Source organism: Chlorocebus sabaeus, chromosome 10, assembly GCF_047675955.1.
Source record: "Chlorocebus sabaeus isolate Y175 chromosome 10, mChlSab1.0.hap1, whole genome shotgun sequence".
Taxonomy (NCBI): domain Eukaryota; kingdom Metazoa; phylum Chordata; class Mammalia; order Primates; family Cercopithecidae; genus Chlorocebus; species Chlorocebus sabaeus.
Window position 1 is genome coordinate 88660499 of NC_132913.1, and position 23213 is coordinate 88683711.

The 23213-nt window shown below is 36.9% G+C and overlaps 1 protein-coding gene across 6 annotated transcripts in view; it reads right to left on the reverse strand.

Moving 5' to 3' along the window:
• Positions 1 to 23213, reverse strand: part of FLACC1 (flagellum associated containing coiled-coil domains 1) — a 68079-nt gene that overhangs the window by 27746 nt on the left and 17120 nt on the right. For all 6 annotated transcript variants that reach the window (XM_038001755.2, XM_038001753.2, XM_038001754.2 and 3 more), the window contains 4 exons: positions 21981 to 22074; positions 21389 to 21450; positions 9248 to 9345; positions 8982 to 9034 (listed from right to left, as the gene is read on the reverse strand). In XM_038001755.2, coding sequence (XP_037857683.2) covers positions 8982 to 9034; positions 9248 to 9345; positions 21389 to 21450; positions 21981 to 22074 — 307 coding nt within the window. The remainder of the gene's footprint in view (positions 1 to 8981; positions 9035 to 9247; positions 9346 to 21388; positions 21451 to 21980; positions 22075 to 23213) is intronic.

Sequence of the window (23213 nt, forward strand, 5' to 3'; positions counted from 1 at the left end):
CTAGCAAATACTGGAGAAAAGTTCGGGCGCAGTGGCTCATGCCTGTAATCCCAACACTTTGGGAGGCTGAGGCGGGTGGATCACTTGAGGTCAAGGGTTCGAGACCAGCCTGGCCAACATGGTGAAACCCTGTCTCTACTAAAAATACAAAAATTAGCTGGGTGTGGTGGTGGGTGCCTATAATCCCAGCTACTCGGGAGGCTGAGGCACAAGAATTGCTTGAACCCAGGAGGCAGAGATTGCAGTGAGATCATGCCATTGCACTCCAGCCTGGGCGACATAGTGAGACTTGGCCTCAAAAACAAAAAACAAACAAACAAAAAACTGGACAAAAATAAATAAATGAAGTGCATGCCATGGGGGAATGAGATAAACTTTAAGACACCTCTATCATTATAGCCCCATAGGAGACAGTGATCTTGCTAATATACCAGGCACAATGCTACTACAACCAGCATCTGAGAAAGCCACATGTAAGAACTCTCTCTAACCAAGGAAATATTACAGAGTCTACACCCCCGAAAGCACCAAGAACCAAATTAGGCATTACTATGATAAACATTAAAGTCACATCCTTAAGTGGAAAAAAGAAATTGAAAAACAAACAAACAAAAAGAAACACAGTCAAATCAAACATAAATTCAAGGATAATTAGAAGAAATAATCTACCCAAATGAGGAGGAACCAGAAAGGTAACTCTGGTAATATGACAAAACAAGGTTCTATAACACCCCCAAAAGATAACACTAGCTCTCCAGCAATGGATCCAAAGCAAGATGAACTCTTTAAAATACCAGATAAAGAATTCAGAAGATCAATTATTAAGCTACTCAAGGAGATTTCAGAGAAAGGTGAAAACTATTATAAAGAAATTTAAAAAGTGGTTCAGGATATGAATGAAAATTTTTCTAGAGAGATATTATTATCAAGAAAAATCAATAAGAATTTCTGGAAATGAAAGACACATTTAGGGAATTACAAAATGCAGTAGAAAGCTTTAACAATAGACTAGAACAAGTAGAAGAAAGAATTTCAGAGCTTGAAGACAAGGTTTTTAAATTAACCCAATCAGAAAAAAATAAAGAAAAAAGAATCAAAAGAAATGAACAAAGTCTCCAAGAAATATGGGATTATGTTAAACAGCCAAACCTAAGAATAATTGGTGTTCCAGAGGGAGAAGAGAAAATAATAAGTCTGAAAAACTTCTGTGAGGGAATAATTGAGGAAAACCTTTCTGGCCTGGCTAGAGATCTAGAAATCCAAATCCAAGAAGCTCAAAGAACTCCTGGGAAATTAATTGCAAAAAGATCTTCACTAAGGCATATAGTCATCAGGCTATCTAAAGTCAACGTGAAGGAAATAATTCTAAGAGCAGCAAGACAAAAGCATCAGGTAAGCTATAAAGGAAAACCTATCAGAACAACAGCAGACTTCTCAGCAGAAATCTTACAAGCCAGAAGGTATTGGGGTCTTATCTTCAATCTCCTTAAACAGAAAAACTGTCAGCCAAGAATTTTGTATACTGTAAAACTAGGTTTTATAATTGAAGGAGAAATAAAATCATTTTCAGATAAACAAATGCTGAGGGAATTTGTCACTAGCAAACCAACACTACGAGAAATGCTACCAGGCTGGCCACATGGCGAAACCCTGTCTCTACTAAAAAATACAAAAAAAAAAAAAAAAAAAAAAAAAAAAAAAAAAAAAAAAAACTCGGGAGGCTGAGGCATGAAAATCTCTTTAACCCAGGGGGCAGAGGTTGCAGTGAGCCAAGATTGCACCATTGCACTCCAGCCTGGGCAACAGAGCCATGTCAGAAAAAAAAGAAAAGAAAAGAAAAGAAAAGAAAAGAAAAGAAAAAGAAAGAGAGAGAGAGAAAGAAAGAAAGAAAGAAAGAAAGAATGAAAGAAAGAAAGAAAGAAAGAAAGAAAGAAAGAAAGAAAGAAAGAAAGAAAGAAAGAAAGAAAGGAGGGAGGGAGGGAGGGAGGGAAGGAAAGGAAAGGAAAGGAAAGGAAGGTAGGCAGGCTAAAAGGAGTTTTAAACATTGAAACAAAAGCCCAATATGCACCAAAATAGAACCTCTTGAAAGCTTAAAACTCATAAAATCTATAAAACAATAAAGGAATGAAAAAAGAAAAATCATATACATAACAATTAACATGATGAAGAGAACAGTACTTCACATCTCAATATTAATTTTGAATGTAAATGGCCTAAGTGCTCCACTTAAAAAATACAGTATGGCATGGCTCACGCCTGTAATCCCAGCATTTTGGAAAGTCGAGGTGGGCAGATCACAAGGTCAGGAGATCAAGACCACGGTGAAACCCCATCTCTACTAAAATACAAAAAAATTAGCTGGGCGCGGTGGCAGGCACCTGCAGTCCCAGCTACTTGGGAGGCTGAGGCAGGAGAATGGCGTGAACCCAGGAGGTGGAGTTTGCAGTGAGCCGAGATGGTGCCACTGCACTCCAGCCTGGGCAACAGAGTGAGACTCTGTCTCAAAAAAAAAAAAAACAGAATGGCAAAATGGGTAACAAAAATCACAATCCAAATATCTGCTGTCTTCAAGAGACTCACCTAACATGAAAGGATTCAAATAAACTCAAGGTAAAAGGGTGGAAAAAGATATTCCATGCAAATGGACACCAAAAGCAAGCAGGAGTAGCTATTCTTATATCAGACAAAACAAACTTCAAAGCAACAACCGTAAAACAAAACAAAGTCAGTCAATATAATGATAAAAGGATCAATCCAACAAGAAGGTATTACAATCCTAAATTTACATGCATCTAACACTGGAGCTTGCAGATTCATAAAACAATTACTATTAGACCTAAGAAATGAGATAGACTGCAACACAGTAATGGTGGGGTACTTTAATGTACCACTGACAGCACTAGACAAATCTTTGAGACAGAAAGTCAACAGAGAAATAATGGACTTAAATAACATGCTAGAACAAATGGACATAACAGCTATTTACAGAACATTCTACCCAAGAACTATAGAATATATATTCTTCTCATCAGCACATAGAACAGTCTCTAAGGCCATATGATAGGTCACAAAACAAGTCTCAATAAATTTTTAAAAATTGAAATCATATGAAGTATCTTCTCAGGCCATAGTAGAATAAAATTAAAAATCAACTTCAAAGGGATTCTTCAAAACTATACAGATACATGGAAATAAAATAATCTGTTCCTGAATGTTATCTGGGGTAAACAATGAAATCAAGATGGAAATTTAAAAAAATTTTGAATTGAATGATAATGACACAAGTTATCAAAACCTTTGGGATAGGTGGGGTGCGGTGGCTCACACCTGTAATTCTAGCACTTTGGGAGGCCAAACAGGGGGATCACTTGAGGCCAGGAGTTTGAAACCAGCCTGGCCAACATGGTGAAACTCCATCCTTACTAAAAATAAAAAAAATTAGCTGGATGTGGTAGTATGTGCCTGTAGTCTCAGTCTCAGCTACTTGGGAGGCTGAGGCACTAAAATTACTTGAACCTGGGAGGCAGAGGTTGCAGTGAGCCAAGATGGTGCCACTGCACTCCAGCATGGTTGACAGAGTGAGGCTCTGTCTCAAAACTAAAAACTGAAAAAACCTCTGGGATACAGCAAAAACAGTATTAGGAAAGTTTATAGTGCTAAACGCCTGCATCAAAAAGTCTGAAAGAGCACAAATTGACAACTTACTGTCACACTGCAAGGAACTCGAGAAACAAACAAACAAACAAACAACAAAAAACAAAACTAAGCCCTAAAATAGAAGAAGAAAAGAAATAACAAAGATCAGAGCAGCACTAACTGAAATTCAAACAAAAAATACAAAGATCAATGAAACAAAAAGCTGGTTCTTTGAAAAAATAAAATAAATAGACTAAATTAGCCAAGATAAGAAGAAAACATTAACCAAGTAAAGAGGGGAGAGAAGATCTAAATAAGCACAATTAGAAATGAAATTGGAATCCACCCACAGAACCACAGAAATACAAAAGATCACTTGAGGCTACTATGAACACCTTTTTGCATACAAACTAGAAAATCTACAGGAAATAGATTAATTCCTGGAAAGTTACAACTCTCCTGTATTAAACCAGGAAGAAACAGAAACCCTGGACAGATGAATACAAGCAGTGAGATTGAATCAGTAATTTAAAAATTGCCAACAGCAACAACAACAAAAAAGCCCAGGACTAGATGGATTCACAGCTGAATTCCACCAGATGTTCAAAGAATTGGTACCAATCCTACCGAAACGATTCCAAAAGATTGAGAAAGAGGGAATCCTCCCTAAATCATTCTATGCAGCCAGTATCACCCTGATACCCAAACCAGGAAAGGACACAACAAATAAAAAAACCTACACACCAATTTCACTGATGTTGAACATAGATGCAAAAATTCTCAAGAAAATACTAGCTAACCAAACCCAATAGCACATCAAAAAGAAAATTCAAGAGGATTTTGTCCCAGGGATACAGGGATGGTTTAACATACACAAGTCAATAAATGTGATACATAAACAGAACTGAAAACAAAAAACATATGATCATCTCAATAGATTCAGAAAAAGCATTTAATAAAATCCAGCATCCTTTATAATTAAAACTCTCAACAAACTAGGCATAGAAGGAACCTACCTCAAAATAATAAAAGCCATATATGACAAAGCCACAGCCAACATCATACTGAATGGTAAAAAGTTGAAAGCATTGCCCTTGAGAACTGGAACAAGACAAGACGTCCACTTTCACCACTCTCATTCAACATAGTTCTGGAAGTCCTAGCTAGCGCAATTAGAAAGGAGAAAGAAAAAGGGCATCCGAATTGGAAAACAGGAAGTCAAACTATTGCTGTTTGAAGATTATATAATTGTATACCTAGAAAATCCTAAAGACTCCTCCAAAGACTCTAAGATTTGATAAACGAATTCAGTAAAGTCTCAGCTTACAAAATCAGTGTACACATATTGGTAGCACTGCTATACATTAACAATGACCAAGCTGAGAATCAAGTAAGGAACTGATACCCTTTTACAACAGCTACAAAGAAAAATAAAATACTTAGGAATGTACTTAACCAAAGAGGTGAAAGATCTCTACAAGGAGAACTATAAAACACAGCTGAAAGAAGTAATAGATTATACAAACAAATGGAAATACATTCCATGCTCATGGATTGGAAGAATCAATATTGTGAAAATGACCATACTGTCCAAAGTAATCTTGCATTACAGATCCAATGCAATTCCCATCAAAATACCAACATCATTTTTCACAGAATTAGAAAAACAAATTCTAAAATTCATATGGAGTCAAAAAAGAGCCAGAATAGCCAAAGCAATACTAAGCAAAAAGAACAAATCTGGAGGCATCACATTATCAGACTTCAGATTATACTACAAGGCTATAGTTACCAAAACAGCATGGTACTGGTATGAAAGTAGGTACATAGGCCAAGGAAACAAAATAGAGAACCCAGAAATAAAGCCAAATATGTACAGCCACTTTATCTTTGACAAAGTAAACAAAAACATAAATTGGGGAATGATACTTTTTTAAATAAGTAGTGCTGGGAGAATGGGCAAGCCACATGTGGAAAAATGAAACTGGATCCATATTTCTCGCCTTATAGAAAAATCAACTCAAGATGAATCAAAGACTTAAATATAAGACCTGAAACTATAAAAATTCTAGAAGACATTAGAAAAACTCTTCTAGTCATTGGCTTAGGCAGATAATTCATGACTAAGACCCCAAAAGCAAATGCAACAAAACCAAAAATAAATAAATAGAACCTAATTAAACTAAAAAGCTTCTGTATAGCAAAAGAAATAATAAACAAACAACCCACAGAATGGGAGAAAATATTTGCAAACTATGCATCTGACAAAGGACTAGTTATCAAAATCTACAAGGAATTCAAACAAATCAGCAAGAAAAAAACAAATAATCCCATTAAAAATTGGGCAAATGACATGAATAGATATTTCTCAAAAGAAGATATACAAATGGCCAACAAACATGAAAAAGTGCTCAACACCACTAATTGTCAGGGAAATGCAAATTAAAGCCACAATGAGATACCACCTTATTTCTGCAAGAATGGTCATTATTACAAAGTAAAAAAGAAATGTATTTTGGTGTGGATGTGGGGAAAAGGGAACACTTATATACTGGTGGTGGGAATGTAAATTAGTACAACTTTTATGGAAAACAGTATGGAGATTTCTTAAAGAGCTGAAAGTAGATTTAACATTCAATCCAGCAATCCCACTACTGGATCTCTATCGAAAGGAAAATGAGTCATTACATGAAAAAGACACTTGCACATGTATGTTTATAGCAGCACAATTCACAGTTGAAAGATATGGAACCAACCTAAGTGCCCATTGACTAATGAGTGGTTAAAGAAAACGCGGCATATACACATCATAGACTGCTACTCAGTCATTAAAAGGAATGAAATGTCTTTTGCAGCAACCTGGATGGAGCTGGAGGCCATTATTCTAAGCGAAGTAACACAGGAGTGGAAAACAAAAAACTGTATGATGTCACTTATAAGTGGGAGTTAAGCCATGACTATGCAAAGGCATATTCATTAATTAATTTTAGAGACTCAGAAGGGGGAGGTGGGAGAGCGGCTTGTGATAAAAAAACCCTACACATTAGGTACAATGTACACTACTCAGGTGATAGGTGCACTAAAGTCTCAGGAATCACCACTATATAATTCATCCAGGTAACAAAAAACCCATTTGTACCCCCACAGCTATTGAAAAAAACCTTTTTTTTAAACCCCAAAGTAAAAAAAAGTTGGAACAATTTTCTTTTCTTTTATATAATTTTTACATGTGTTAGCTTTAGGGTCAAATTTCTTTCTTTTTTATTTTATTTATTTGTATATATTTTTTGAGATAGAGTCTTGCTCTATTGCCCAGGCTGGAGTGCAGTGGCACGATCTCGGCTCACTGTAACCGCTGCCTCCCAGGTTCAAGCGATTCTCTGGCCCCATTTTCCTGAGTAGCTGGGATTACAGGTGTGTGCTACCATGCCCGACTAATTTTTGTATTTTTAGTAGAGACAGGGTTTTGCCATGTTGGCCAGGCTGGTCTCAAACTCCTGACCTCAGGTGATCTGCCTGCCTCAGCCTCCCAAAGTGCTGCGATTACAGGTGTGAGCCACAGTGCTTGGCCTGTGGTCAAATTTAAATGAGCTGTTTTGAAATATAAACTTTGAATTTCTGAATAAAGATTTGATAAGTTAAAAATAGGCTGAAAACTTATATTTTGAAATAAATTATAGAAATCCAGAATTCTAGAACTAAATCTACAGTTTTGCAATATTCTAAATGGAATTTCTTCTTTTCCATTTCTTTTTTTAATGTCATTTTAATTAAGATGTGCCCTTGTTCAGTATACATTTAATGTGTTTGACAAATGGATAGTTATGTAACTACCACTACATCATCTCCAGTAATCCCCTTCCATTTCTTTGTAGTCAACCCCTCCCCCAATCCCAGTCCAGCCCATGGTAAATACTAATCTGCTTTTTGTCCCCAAATTTTTAACTTTTCTAATCATGTACATATTTCTTGTCATAAATAGAATTTTATAGTGTGTAAAAAACAAAAGGACATGCAAGTGATCAGAAAACTTAAAAAATGCTTCATGTCACTAATCATCAGAGAAGTGCAAATCAAAAACCACAATGAGATACCAGCCCACACACATTAGAATGGTTGTTATTTAAAAAGTCAAAAAACAACAGATGCGGGTGAGGTTGGAGGAAAAAGGGAATGCTTATACACCATTGATAGGAATGTAAATTATTTCAGTCACGGTGGAAAACAGCTTTGAGATTCTCAAAGAACTTAAAACAGAACTACCATTTGACCCAGCAATCCCATTACTGGGTATATATCCAAAAGAAAATAAATTTTGCTACCAAAAAGACACCTTCACTTGTATGTTCATCACAGACAATTCACAATAGCAAAGACATAGAATCAACCTAGGTGCCCACCGACAGTGGACTGGCTAAACAAAATGTGGTACATACACCATGGAATACTATGCAGCCATAAAAAAGAACAAAATCATGTCCTTCATAGAAACATGGATGGCCCTAGAGGCTATTATCCTAAGCCAATTAACACAGGAACAGAAAACCAAATGCCACGTGTTCTCGTAGACACTGGGAGCTATTGGGATATAACAAGAGAGGGAAGGGTTGAATAACTATTGGGTACTATGCTCACTACCTGGGTAATGAGATCATTCATATCCCAAACCTCAGCATCACACAATAACTTGTACATGTATCCCCTGAATCTAAAATAAAAGTTGACTTTTTTTTTTTTTTTAAGTTCATTCCTTTTGACCAAGCACTCTACTTCTAAAATCAAAGATATTCAAAGTGGTATTATCTGTTACAGCAAGCAATTGGAAACAACTCAAATGCCCAATAATAGGTGAACAGTAAAATTTTAGAACCCAATGGCAATTTCATTATGATAATATCAAGTCATTATAAAGGAGGGAAAAGTTTCTTATATGCTTGATAAAGAAGACATAAAAATATATATAGATGTTATACAATATACAATATGATCTCAACTGCAGTTCCAACAAAGTACAAATATTAGCAGGGTTTGTCTTTGGATGGTAATATTTCTTTTTGTTGTTATTGTTGGTTTTTGCAGTTCCATTAAAAAAATGAGAAGCTGTTACTTTTGTAATCACAAACGTATTTTTCAGTAGTGCTCTTCAGGATTTGGGTGCCTGACTTGTCATGCATGGAAGCCATCGGGTTCATCCTCCCCCTGGGTGTAGCTAGTGCCACTTAGGTCCAAGGATGCTGGGAATCTCAGGACATTATTTTCTGGACAAGAGCTCTAGATTTATTCCAGTGTTAGCCAGGAATGAGCCTTGCTTCTCTTGTAATCCAACAGGGAGCTCTGTATCTCACCTGATACGTACGAAACATATTCTTCAAATACTTGTATTCTTTTCCCATCTCCTCTGGATAAAAGGAAAACAACAGGGTCATTTTTAGTCTTCTGATATGCACATTTTGAAATTCAAACGTGAGCTCTTCTGCACACTTTCCCCACCCCAAATTCATCACCAAGGTGGTAAAACCTTTGTGTGCCCCAGAAATCACCCTAGAAGCTTATTAGAAATGCCATTGCCTGGACCTTCATCCAGTATAATTCTCCCAGGTCCCAGCAGTACCTAGCTTCTCTTGGGCAGCCAACTTCTCCGCCTTCAAGGCTGTTTTGTAGTTGTTCTCCAACTCACTGAGTTCTGCTTCATGGGCCTCTTTGAGCTCCCTGTGGGACCCCAGAAGAAGGCCACAATCATTAGTAAAAAGAAGTCCAGAGCTGAGCTGTTACCCTGATCTGATCCTACCCTCCACCCTCCCACAGGAAGTGAGGTTCTCACTTTTTTATTTTTAAACAATTTTAAATCTTTTTTTTTTTTGAGTCAGGGTCTCACTCAGTTGCCCAGAGTGAGTGTGGTGGCATGGTCACAGCTCACTGCAGCCTCAACCTCCCAGGCTCAAGTGATCTTCCCACCTCAGCCTCCCAAGTAGTTGGGAACACAGGCATGTGCCACCATGCCCACCTAATTTTTTAATTTTTTGTAGGGATGGGGTCTTGCTATGTTGTCCAGGCTGGTTTCGAAGTACTCCTGGACTCAAGCAATCCTCCTGTGTTGGACTCCCAAAGTGCTGGGATTACAGGCATGAGCTACCATACTCAGCCTGGGGCCCTCACTTCCTGAAGCATTATCCTGGCATCTATCCAGAAAGGGTGAGGGGACCCTTTTCTATAACCATTGCTTTGAATGGAGCCAGCATGACCACAGATTGCTCTCTAATAGCACAATCTTGTCTATAGCTTGCTTGGGAAACTATGGGCTGCATTAGCACCCAGGATAATTTTAGAACCCAAATTCTCTCTAGCCTCCATTCCAGGAAGAGATGTTGGCAGTGTTTACGATGAGTGTTAAAATGAGTCCATATGAGCTATCAAGCTATTAAGCATGAAAAGACATGGAGGAACCTTAACAGCATTTTACTAAGTGAAGGAAGCCAATTTAAAAAGGCTACATAGGGTATCATTCCAACTATATGACATTCTGAAAAAGGTCAAACTATGGAGACAGTAAAGAGATCACTGTTTACCCGAGGTTAGGGGTAGGAGGTGGGATGAATAGGCAGAGTGCAGCAGATTTTTAGGGTAGTGAAACTATTCTGTATGACACTAGAATGGTGGATACATGTTATTACACATTTGTCCAAACTCATTGAATGTACAACACCAAGAGTGAACTCTAATACCAGCTATGGACTTTGGGTGATAATGATGTGTCAATACAGGTTCATTGATTATAACAAATGTTACCACTTTTGGGGAGGGATATTGATAATGGGGGAAGCTGTGTGTGAGGAGGCAGTAAGTATATGGGAAATCTTTTATACTTTCCCCTCAATGTTGCTGTAAACCCAAAACTACTCCAAAAAATAAAGTTTATAAATAAATGAATAAATACATAAAAGTTTACGGCTCAGCTAAGAGTGCTGCCTCTCCACCAGGATTTCTCTTTTTACTTGTAAATTGGTAACTTATAATTGTATATATTTATGGGGTAAAAAGTGATGTTATGATTTATGAATACAATGTGGAATAATTAAGCCAAACTAGTTAACATAACCATCACCTGAGATACTTAAAAGTTTTTTCTTTTTTTTCTTTTTTTTGAGATGGAGTCTCTGGCTCTGTCCCTCAGGCTGGAGTGCAATGGTGCAATATTGGCTCACTGCAACCTTTGCCTCCTGGGCTCAAGCGATTCTCCCACCTCAGCCTCCCGAGTAGCTGGGATTACAGGCACCCGCCATCACGTCCGACTAATTTTTGTATTTTTGTAGAGATGGGTTTTCACCATGTTGGCCAGGCTGGTCTTGAACTGGTGACCTCAGGTGATCCACCCGCCTCGGCCTCCCAAAGTGCTGAGATTACAGGCATGAGCCACCGCGCCCAGCCTAAAAGTTTTTTCAATGAGAATATTTGAAATTTATTCTTAGCAATTTTGAAATGTCTAATACTCTGTTATTAACATATTTACTACTCTGTGCAATAGATCTAAGAAAACCCCATATTTCCCCTGCCTAATTGAGATTTTGTACCCTTTGACCATCATCTCCCTATACCCCCCATCCCCTGGCCTCTTTAACCACCATTTTACTCTCTTTTTCTATGAGTTTGATTATTTCAGATCCCACATATAAGTGAGAACATGTGGTATTTGTCTTCCTGTGCCTGGTTTATTTTATGTAGCATAATGCTCTCCAGTTCCATCCATGTTGTCACAAATGCCAGAATTTTCTTCTTTTCAAAGGCTGAATAGTATTCCATTATATGTATATACCACATTTTCTTTATCCATTTATCAACTGATGGACACTTAAGTTGATTTCATAACTTAGATATTGTTAATAGTGCTGAATTGAACATGGGAATACAGACATATCAACACACTGATTTCAAATATTTTGGGCAAGTACCCAGAAGTGGGATTGCTGGATCATATGGCATTTCTATTTTTAGTTTTTTGAGCAACCTCCATACAATTTTCCATAATGGCCATACTAATTTACAATCCCAATAACACCTTGTTAAGTGTTCCCTTTTTTCCACATCTTCAACACTTGTTATTTTTCATCTTCTTGATAATAGCTATTCTGACAGATGTGAGATAATAACACTATGGTTTTAATTTGCATTTCCCTAATGATTAGCAACATTGAGCATTTTTTCATGTCTGCTGGCCATTTGTATGTCTTCTTTTGAGAAATGTCTATTGAGGTCCCTTGCCCATTTTTTAATTGGATTTTTTGTTTTCTTGATATCAAATTGTTTGAGCTCCTTTTATATTTTGGATATTAATATCTTTTCAGACACATGGCTTTCAAATATTTTCTCCCAATCTGTAGGTTATCTCTGCACACTGTAAATTATTTCCTTTGCTGTGCAGAAATTTTTAGTTTGATGTAATCCCATTTGTCTATTTTTGCTTTTGTTGCCTGTGCTTTTGGGGTCAAATCAAAAAAATCATTGCCCAGATACATGTAATAAAGTTTTTCCCCTTTTTTTTTCTAGTAGTTTTACAATTTCTATTCTTATTTTTAAGTCTTTAATCCATTTTGAGTTGATTTTTGTACATCGTGTGAGATAAGGGTCCAATTTCATTCTTCTGCATGCGGATGTCCAGTTTTCCCAACACCATTTATTAACAGACTATCCTTTTTCTATTGTGTATTCTCGTCACCTTTGCTGAAAATTAATTGACCACACATACATGTGTGTGTTGGTTTCTGGGCTCTTCGTTTGGATTCATTGGTCAATGTGTTTATTTATTTTTGCCAGCACTATGCTATTTTAATTACCATAGCTTCATAGTATAGTTTGAAATCAGGTAGTGTAATGTCTCTAGCTTTGTTCTTTTGGCTCCTAATCACACTGCCTGCTGGGCTTTTGTGTGTGTGTGTGTGGTTCCATAAGAATTTTTAAATTGTTGTTTCTATTTCTATGAAACATGCTACTGGAATTTTGATAGAGATTGCATTGAATCTGTAGATCACTTTGGGTAGTGTGGGTATTTTAACAATATTAATTCTTCTGAATCATAAACTTGGGTTATCTTTCCATTTATTTGTGTTTTCTTTATTTCATCAGTGTTTCCTAGTCTTCAGTGTACAGGTCTTTTATCAACTTGGTTAAATTTATTCCTACTTTTTTTTGTGTGTGTAGCTATTGTAAATAAGATTGTTCTCTAGATTTCCTTTTTGGACAATTTGTTGTTAGTATGTAGAAATACTACTGTTTTTTGTATGTTGATTTTGTACCCTGAAACTTTACTGTATTTGGCTATTAGTTCTAAGAGTTTATTGGTGAAGACTGTAGGGTTTTCTATATGTAAGATCATGTCAGCAAACAGTGGCAATTTCACTTCTTTCTCTCTTGTTTGGATGCCGTTTATTTCTTTTTCTTGCATAATTGCTCTCGCAAGGACTTCTAGTACTATGCTGAATACAAGTGGTGGGAGTGGGCATCCTTGTCTTCTTATATATGGCCTTTACTGAGTTGAGGTATATTCTTTCTATACTATATTGGTGAGAGTTTTTATCATAAAAGGATGCTGAATTTTGTCAAATGCTTTTTCTGCATCTAATGAGATGATCATACGGTTTTGTCCTTCATTCTATTAATGTGAGGTATCACATTTATTGATTTGTATATGTTCAACCATTCTTGCATCCCAGGGGATAAATCTCACTGGATCATGGTGGATGATCCTTTTAATATGTTGTTGAATTCTGTTTGCTAATATTTAATTAAGGATTTTTGTATCTATGTTCATTAAGGATTTTGGCCTGTAATTTTATTTTCTCATAATGTTCTTGTCTGATTTTGTATCAGTGTAATGCTGGCCTTATAAAAATAGTGTGAAAGGGTCAGGCATGGTGGCTCATGCTTGTAATCCCAGCGCTTTGGGAGGCCGAGGCAGGCAGATCACCTGAGGTTGGGAGTTCAAGACCAACCCAACCAACATGGAGAAACACCCTCTCTACTAAAAATACAAAATTAGCCAGGCGTGGTGGTGCATGCCTGTAATTCCAGCTACTCAGGAGGCTGAGGCAGGAGAATCGCTTGAACCCAGGAGGTGGTGGTTGTGGTGAGCTGAGATAGTGCCATTGCACTCCAGCCTGGGCAACAAGAGCAAAACTCTGTCTTTAAAACAAACAAACAACAACAACAAAAAAACTTAAAAAAAACAAACTAAAAAAAAAAAAAAGTCATGTGAAAGTCCTTCCACCTCTTCAATTTTTTGGAAGAATTTGAGAAGAATTGATGTTAGTTCTTTTTTAAATGGCAGGTAGAATTAAGCAGTAAGGGCACCAGGTCGGGGTTTTTTGGATGGTAGGCTTTTTATTACTTATTCAATATCATCATTATTGGTCTGTTCAGATTTTCTATTGTTTTTATGATTAAGTCTTGGTAGGTTGTATGTTTCTAGAAATTTATCAGTTTCTTCTAGGTTATCCAGTTCATTGCCATATAAATGTTCACAGTAGTCTCTTATGATCCTTTGCATTTGTCATATCAGTTGTAACATCTTCTCTTTCATTTCTGATTTTATTTATTTGAGTCTTCTCTATTTTTTCTTAGTTTAGCTAAAGGTTTGTTGCTTTTATCTTTTCAAAAAACAACTTTTAGTTTCATTGATTTTTATATTGTTTTTCTAGTCTCTATTTCATTTATTTCTGCTTTGATCTTTATTATTTTCTTTCTTCAGCATACTTTGGGCTTATTTTGTTCTTCTTTCCTAGTTTTGTGAGGTGTAATGTTAGTTTCTTTGAGATCTCTCTTCATTTTATCTACTTCTTTTAATTTGACTAAAAGCCATTTATTGAAAAGGCTATCTTTTTCCCAGTGTGTGCTCTTGGCACTTTTGTCAAAAATCAGTTGGCTATGGGTGTATACATTTATTTACAGGCCTCTGTTCTGTTCCATTGGTCTACATGTCTATTTTTTTATGCCAGTATCATGCTGTTTGGGTTACTATAGCTTTGTAGTATAATTTAAAGTCAGGTGCCTTTAGCTTTGTCATTTTTGCTCAGGATTGTTTTGGCTATTTGGGGACTTTGTAGTTCCATATGAATTTTAAGATTTTTCTTCTCTTTTTGTGAAGAACATTTTCGGTATTTTGATAGTGATTGCATTAACTCTGTGTAATGCTTTGGGTAGTATGATCATTTAAACAATATTAATTCTTCCAATCCATGAACATGGAATATCTTTCCATTTATTTGCTGTTTCTTCAATTTCTTTTATCGATGTTTCATAATTTTCAGTGTAGAAATCTTTCACTTCCTTGGTTAAATTTATTCCTAGGTATCTTATTTTTTAAGCTGGTATAAATAGAATTGTTTTCTTAATTTCTTTTTTAGATCATTAACTATTAGTGTTTAGAAATGCTACTAATTTTTTTCTTTTTCCATTTTTATTTTAGGTTTAATGGTACGTGTACATGTATATATTTGTTGCCCAGGTAAAGTGTATGTCACTGGGGTTTGGTGTACAAATGATTTCATTGCCCAGGTAGTGAGCATAGTACCTGATAGGTTGTTTTTGAACCCTCACCCTCCTCCCAACCTCCACCTTCAAGTAGGCCCCACCATCTATCGTTCCCTTCTTTGTATCCATGTGTACACAATGTTTAGCTCCCACTTATAAGTGAAAATATGCAGCATTTGGTTTTCTGTTCCTGTGTTAATTTGCTTAGGATAATGGCCTTAAGCTGCATCCATATTGCTGCAAAGAACATGATTTTGTTCTTTTTTATGGCTGTGTAGTATTCCACGGTGTTACATGGAACCACATTTTCTTTATCCAATCCACCACTGATGGGCATCTAGGTTGATTCCATATCTTTATTACTGTGAATAGTGATGTGATGAACATACACATGCATGTGTCTTTTTGGTAGAATGATTTATATTCCTTTGCATATAATACACCCAATAATGGGATCAATGGGTCAAATGGTAATTCTGTCTCAAGTTCTTTGAGAAATCTCCAAACCACTTTCCACAGTGGCTGAACTAATTAACATCCCCACCAATAGTGTATAGCATTTCCTGTTCTCCACAATCTTTGAAGAAATATCCAGTAGTTGAATTGCTGGCTCATATTTTTAATTTTTTGAGAAATCTCTATACTGTTTTCCATAATGGCTGTACTAATTTACATTTCCACCAACAGTATATAAGAGTTCGCTTTTCTCCACATCTTCGTCAACATGTGTTATTTTTTGTCTTCTCATAATAGCCATTCTCACTGGTGTAAGATGGTATCTTGTGTTTTTGCTCTACATTTCCCTGATGATTAGTGATGTTGAACACATACTTGTTGGCTATTTGTACGTCTTCCTTTAATAAATGTCTACTGATGTCCTTTGCCCATTTTTAATGAATTTGTGTTTGTTTTACTGTTGGATTGTTTGAGTCATCTGTTAAATGAGTAGTTTGCAAATATTTTCTCCCATTTAAGAGAATGTCTCTTCACTCTGTTGGTGGTTTCTTTTGCTGTGTAGAAGCTTTTTAATTTAATATAGTCCATTTGTCTTTTTTTGTTTTTGTTGCCTGTGCTTTCAAAGTCTTAGTCATAAAATGTTTGCCTAGACCAATGTAATGAAGACTTCTCCCTATGTTTTATTCTAGTAGTTTTATAGCTTTGGATCTTACATTTAAGGCTTTAATCCATCTTGAGTTCATTTTTGTATATGACGAGAGATAGGGGTCTAGTTTCACTCTTCTGCATATGGTTATTCAGTTTTCCCAGTATCATTTATTGAAGAGGGTGCCCTGTTCCCAGTGTATGTTCTTGACAGCATTGTCAAAGATCAGTTGGCTGTAATTACATGAATTTATTTCTGGATTCTCTATTCTGTTCCATGCTTTATGTTTATGTGTCTATTTTTATACTAATACCATGCCATTTCAGTTATGATAGCCTTGATCTATATCAAAGAGTGCAGTGGCATGATCATAGCTCACTGCAGCCTTGACCATCTGGGCTCAAGTGATCCTCCCACCTCAGCCTCCCAAGTAGCTAGGACTCCAGGCACATTCCATAGTAACTGGCTAATTTTTAATATTTTGTGTAGATGGTGTCTTGCTATGTTGTGCAGGTTAGTCTGAAACTCTTGGACACAAGCCATCCTCTCGCCTTGGCCTCCCAAAGTGCTGGGATTACAGGCGTGAGTCACCATGCCTGGTCTTGTAATATATTTTGATGTCAGGTAATGTGATAACTCCAGATTTTTTTTTTCCCCCACGGGATTACTTTGGCTATTCTGGCTCATTTTTTGTTCCATATGAACTTTAAAATTATTTTTTCTGTTTCTGTGAAAAGTGACATTGGTGATTTAGGGATTGCATCGAGTCTGTACTGCATTGGGCAGCATGGCCATTTTGGTGATATTAATCCTTCCAGTCCATGAGCACGGATGAAATATCTTTCCATTTGTTTGTGTCCTCTTCAGTTTCTTATATCTGTGTTTTGTAGTCTTCCTTCTAAAGGTCTTTCACCATTTTGGTTAAATTTATTCCTAGATATTTTATTTTATGCTTTGTAGTCACTGTAAATGTTATTGCCTGATTGATTTCTCTTTTGGCCATTCCATTGTTGGTGCACAGAAATGCAACCGATATTCGTATGTTGATTTTATATTCTGCAACTTTACTGAATTTGTTTATTAGTTCTAAGAGTTTTTTTGATGGAGTTTTTTGTGATTTTCATATATAAGATCACGCTTTTCTGCAAAGAGAGATCATTTGGTTTCCTCTTTTCCAATTTGGATGCCTTTTCTTTCTTTCTATTGCAGGACTGCTCTGGCTAGGACTTCCAGTACTATATTGAATAAGAGCAGTAAAAGTGGGCATCCTTATCTTGTTCCAATTCTTAGAGGAAAAGTTTTCAGCTTTTCCCTATTCAGTATGATGATAGCTGCATATTTGTCATATATAGCCTTTGTTATGTTGAGGTATGTTTCTTCTATGTCTAGCTTGTTGAAAGGTTGTTGTTTTTTTTTTTTTTTTAATCATGAAGCAATGTTGACTATTATGAAACGCTTTTTCTGCATCTATTGGGATGATCACATGATTTTTGTCCTTCATTCTGTTGATGTTGATATCATGTTTATTGATTTTCATATGCTGAACTATCCTTGCATTTCTGTTATAAGTACCACTTGGTCATGGTATATTATATTTTTGATATTTTGTTGGATTTGGTTTGCTAGTATTTCATTGAAGATTTTTGCATCTGTGTTCATCAGAGATATTGATCCGTAGTTTTCTTTTGGCTGTTGTTGTATTGTCATCTGACTTTGGTATTAAGGTAATGTTGGCCTCACAGAATAAGTAAGGGAGAATTTCCTCCTCTTCATTTTTTTTTTGAATAGTTTGAGGAGGACTGCTATTAGTTCTCCTTTGTGTGTTTGGTAGAATTTGTCAGTGAATCCATCTAGTCCTGGGCTTTTCTTTGTTGGGAGAGTTTTTATTACTGATTCAACCTTGCTACTCATTATTGGTCTTGAATAATTTTCAATTTCTTCCTGCTTCATCTTGGTATATTTTAGGTTTTCAGGAATTTATCTCTTTTTGCTAGGTTTTTTAGTTTGTTAGTGTTATAGTTGTTCATAATAGTCTCTGATGATTTCTTGTATTTCTGTGGCATCAGCTGTAGTGTCTTTTTTTTCATTTCTGATTTTATTTGGGTCTTCTCTTGTCTTTTTTTGGCTAGTCTAGTTAGTGGTTTATCAGTTTCATTCATCTTTTTAAAGAACTTATTTTTTTTGCTGACCCTTTGTATTGTTTTTGTAGTTTCTATTTCATTTAGTTCTGGTCTGATCTTACTACTTCTTTTCTTCTATTAATTTTGGGCTTGGTTTTTAATTCCTTCAGGTGCATCGTTAGACTATTTATTTGAAATCTTTCTACTTTTTTGATGTAGGTGTTTATTGCTATAAACTTCTGTCTTAGCACTGCTTTTGCTGTATCTCACAGGCTTTGGTATGTTGTATTTCAATTTTTTTTGTTTCAAGAAATTTTTTTATTTCCATCTTAATTTCTTCATTGTTCTATTGGTCATTCAGGAGAATGCTGTTTAATTTCCATGCATTTGTATAGTTTCCAAAGTTTTTCTTGTTATTGATTTCTAGTTTTATTCTAGTTTTATAAGTGTGCCTATCTTTGGGCCCCAGGGTGGCATATGCTGGCATTAAGTATTAGTGGGTTCAGGCACGCCAATTCTCGGGCTTTAGTGGCTTTTTCAGGTGTCAGGAATGGCAGCTATGGGCTGGGCAGGTAGGTAGGTTCACAGACCCATTGGCAATGGGTGTGTTGTGGCTGATGGCAGTAGCAATAGTGAGACAACCCTCTGGGACCCAAGTGGTACTCACTGGTGTTGGCGGTGGCTATGAGAAGTTGGGTGGTCCTGTCCTCAGGCCCATAGGTGGTGCATGCAGGTAGGTGCCAGCAATGGTGGTAGCGGAAGGTTTAGTGGGCTTACTCTCAGACCCTGGGAGGGGTGCTCATGTGCCTTACAGGTGACATGAGTCTCTTGTAGGCAACATATAGTTGGTTCTTGTTTTTAAAAACTCCATTCACCCATTCTATTTTTTTTAATGAGAGAATTTAATCCATTTACATTCAAGGTAATTATTAATAGGTAAGGACTTACTACTGCTATTTTGTTAATTTTTGTTTTGTTGTTTTGTAGATTCTTTCTACCTCTCTTGCTCTCTTCTTTTGTGGTTTGATATTTTTTGTAGTGTATGCTTTTAATCCTGCTAAAGATTTTTTTCTTTGTGGTTACCACGACACTTAGTTTGAATATCTTGCTCTTGTAATAAGCTATTTCAAGCTGATAACAAGTTTAATTGCATACAATGACTCAACAGTTTTACTCCCTCCCTAACATGTTGTTTTTGATATCAGAATTGATATCATTTTATAATGTATATCCTTGAAAATTTATTTTAGCTATAGTTATTAACAGTTTTGTATTTTTACCCTCATGTTGGGATAAAATTGTCTTACATCCCATCATCACAGTCCTAAAATATTCTGAGTATGACTCTATTTTGCTTATACTATTGAGTGTTGTGCTTTCATATGTTTCATGTTATTAGTCAGCAGCTTTCTGTTTCAGTTTTTAAAACTTCCTTTTGCAATTTCTGTAAGGCAGACATAGTGGTAATGAACTCCCTTAATTTTTGTTTGGGAAAGTTTCTATTTCTTCCTCAACTGGGGAAGACAGCTTTGCTGTCTTTGCTTGGTAGGCAGTTTTTTCCTTCAGCACTTTAATACATCATCACACTGACTCCTGGCCTGCAGGGTTTCTGTTCAAAAATTACAATTGTATTGGCACTCCTTTGTGTGTGATGTGTTTCTTACCTTCTGAAGCTCTCAGAATTTTTGCTTTGTCTTTGATTTTTGATAGTTTGATTATTATGTGTCTTGGTGTACTCATCTTTGAGTTTAATTTGATTGAATTTGATTAGGAATGGGTGCACAGAAACTCTCTGTGCCTTCTCCTCATTTTTCCTGTAAACCTAAAACTACTCTAACAGGTAAAGTCTATAGATAAATAAATGTATAAATGGCTATGACTCAACTAAGAGTGCTATCTCTCCACCAGGATTTCTAAGGCTGCTCTGGTGTGCAGCAAGTAGCCTGAAAGGGGATGTTAAGATTATCTTCACCCATACACATAATAAAACTCTTTTAAAAAGTAAATCGTATTGTGTATATTTAAGGTATACAACATGATGTCATAAGATTCATCTATATATGTCATATATATGAATCTCTACTATAGTAACCATCTTACTGTATCTATATACTACACATAATTTTTACTATATATATATATACACACACTACACAAGCATATATATATGTAGAGTTTATATATGTGTGTGTGTATATATATACACAAATGGTTACAATAATGGAGATTACTACGTACATATAGTTAAAGGTTACTATAGTGGAACAAATTAACGTATTCATCAGCTCACTTAGTTAACTATCTTCCCCCTGCGGTGAGAACAGCTATAAACTCATTTAGCAACATTCTTAATATCATACATTATTATTAACTATAGCTCTTATCTTTTTACATTATATTTTTGGATTTGTTCACCCTACATATTTGCAACATTGTATCCTTTGATTAATATCTCCCTATTTTCTTCCTCCTGCCCGACTATGGTAACCATGTTCTATTCTCTATCTCTCTATATTTGGACTCCTTTTAATTTTCTCTTGATTTGACTTTGCTCCTGACTCTCTCATACTTTCTTCCTATTTTGCTGAGTCCCTGACCTAGCAGCCAGGGAGAGTAGAGGTGAGAAAAAGAAAAAGAGGAGGAGGAAGAGAAGAACGAGGAGATGGTGGAGGAGGAGACTTGGCTGGGAACAACAGTTATTTATCACAGAAATCTCATAGAGAACAAAAATGACTCTTCTCAGTAACCAACAAAAAGGGAGATTATAATTGAAATGAAAGGATTGGATGATAAAATGCAAAAGCAGTAATAACTTTCTTTGTGGTTTATTTTAGTGGCTTTGAATCAAGCCATCCTGCTCTTCAAAGACATATGTCTTGTTCATCTCCCCCACCCGTCATCCCCCAAACTCCATTTGGAACTATCTGAAGACCCAGTGAACTAAAATCCTGCAAAGGATGCAGGAGCCTTAGAGCCATCAGCACACACGGGTCCATGCCAGAAAGTGTACCTGTTCTTGTTTTCAAAGTTCTGTTTCATCTCAGCACAGCGGAGGTCCATTTCATTGGAGAGCTGGAAATAAAATCAGCATCAACAACACAAGACTGAGGACCCCGTCCCATTCTGATCTGCACTTTCTGAAAAACCTTCCAATTCATGGGGCACGGCCCCCTTCCCACCCCTCTTCCACTGTGCTCTGCAGTGCCAGAGAGCACATTATTAATAAGGGAACAGAACAATTTGTGCCTTGCTCTATGTTGTTTTCTACTTATTCAGTTCATAATGTTGGTGCATCTCTTTCACTGACTGGTTTTTTTGGGTAGGTCTGGTCTCCGGTGCTAGACCATCATCTCTGTTACATCATGGCCTTCAGATTTTTTGATATGTAATTCAATTGAGCAATCATTTATTGAACAAAGGGCTTGGCTTGGAAGAGCCAAAGAGGACTAAGACTCAGATCTTGCCTTCAAGGAACTTAAAATCTAGTGTTAATCCTTGTTGACAGTATAATTCCATTCTAGCAGGCAGGATTTGCTCACTTTCAGGTGAAACATTAATTTTATCTTGCCCATGAAGATGTTAGCTAATGTAAGGTCACTCACCAATTTCTGGGCAGACTGGTGGTCTCTGTTCATTTGTTCAATTATTGCTGTCAGCTCTGAAATTTGCTCTTGTAGGTCAGAAATGATGTTGGTCCTGTAGGAGAAGTAATTCTTCTATCACCCACAAAGCTTACCATTCCATGCCACTCAGACCCCTGAGCATTACTGACTCTGGCCTGGTGAGAGCTGGCCATGTCCTGCACCTGCTCCATCATTATGAGGTGGGGGTGGAGGGATAGGGACAGTCTTAGAGAAGGCATTTGGCAATAAGGCAGTTGAGGCTCAGATCTGACTCTTTTGGGTAAGCTCACTAGACTTGAACAGGATGGTTTGGTGCCCTACTGAGTAGAAGGAAAATAAGAATATGTCAGAAATTTATTAGAGTTTGACCTTGATTTGGTGATGATGGTTGAAACAGAGGATGAAGTTCAGGGGATTAGGAAATTAGAAGATGTGCAATAGGATTGATGCTGACTGTGAACCACAGACAAGGACTGGGCCAGAGATGGGACTAAGAGGGGATTTAAGAGAGTGGCTTTCAGCACAGGTCATAGTTTTCTCTGTTTCTGGGTCTAAGGCTGCCATGATATCTGTAAATTATTTAACTCTGTCTGGTTGGGCTACAGTGACAAGGCAGCAGGTGATGCCATGTGCAGTGGAGCTGAGAGGAAGTCCTCAATGCAAGATGCTTTGACCTCTTTGGTCAACCACCTCCCATGTCTAACTGAGCACAGAGAGAATGTGGGCTGACAAAACAAGAGAGGGGATACAGGAGGAGACAGTTCCAGGGTATGAGAAAGAAAAGGCATTAGAAAGTTGAATAATAGGGAGCCCCTATCTTTTGAACACGATCCTCACTATAAACAACACTCACAGCTTTACCAGTGAATACAACAAGCACACGTTATCGTGTTTTATTGTGCACAATGGGTGACAACTTCCTTGTGAGGCCAAGAGGTGGGCTGTCGTGCTAGCTTGACTATAGGCGCATGCCCCATTCTCTTCCTGCAGAGGGCTATGGATAAGCAGGGAAAAGAAAGCAGAGGCTGAGTGCCCCTGGGTGGGAAGACAAGAACTTGGGTCCAGCCCCTCTGGGCCAGGTCAGATCAGAGAGACTCCATGGCATGGCATCATTCGACTTGAGGGTCCTTCATTCTCACCCTCAATCTGAATCCCTTCCCAGATGTAACCACTGCTAACAGTTTGGTTGAATTCTGCCAATACACTAGCAGA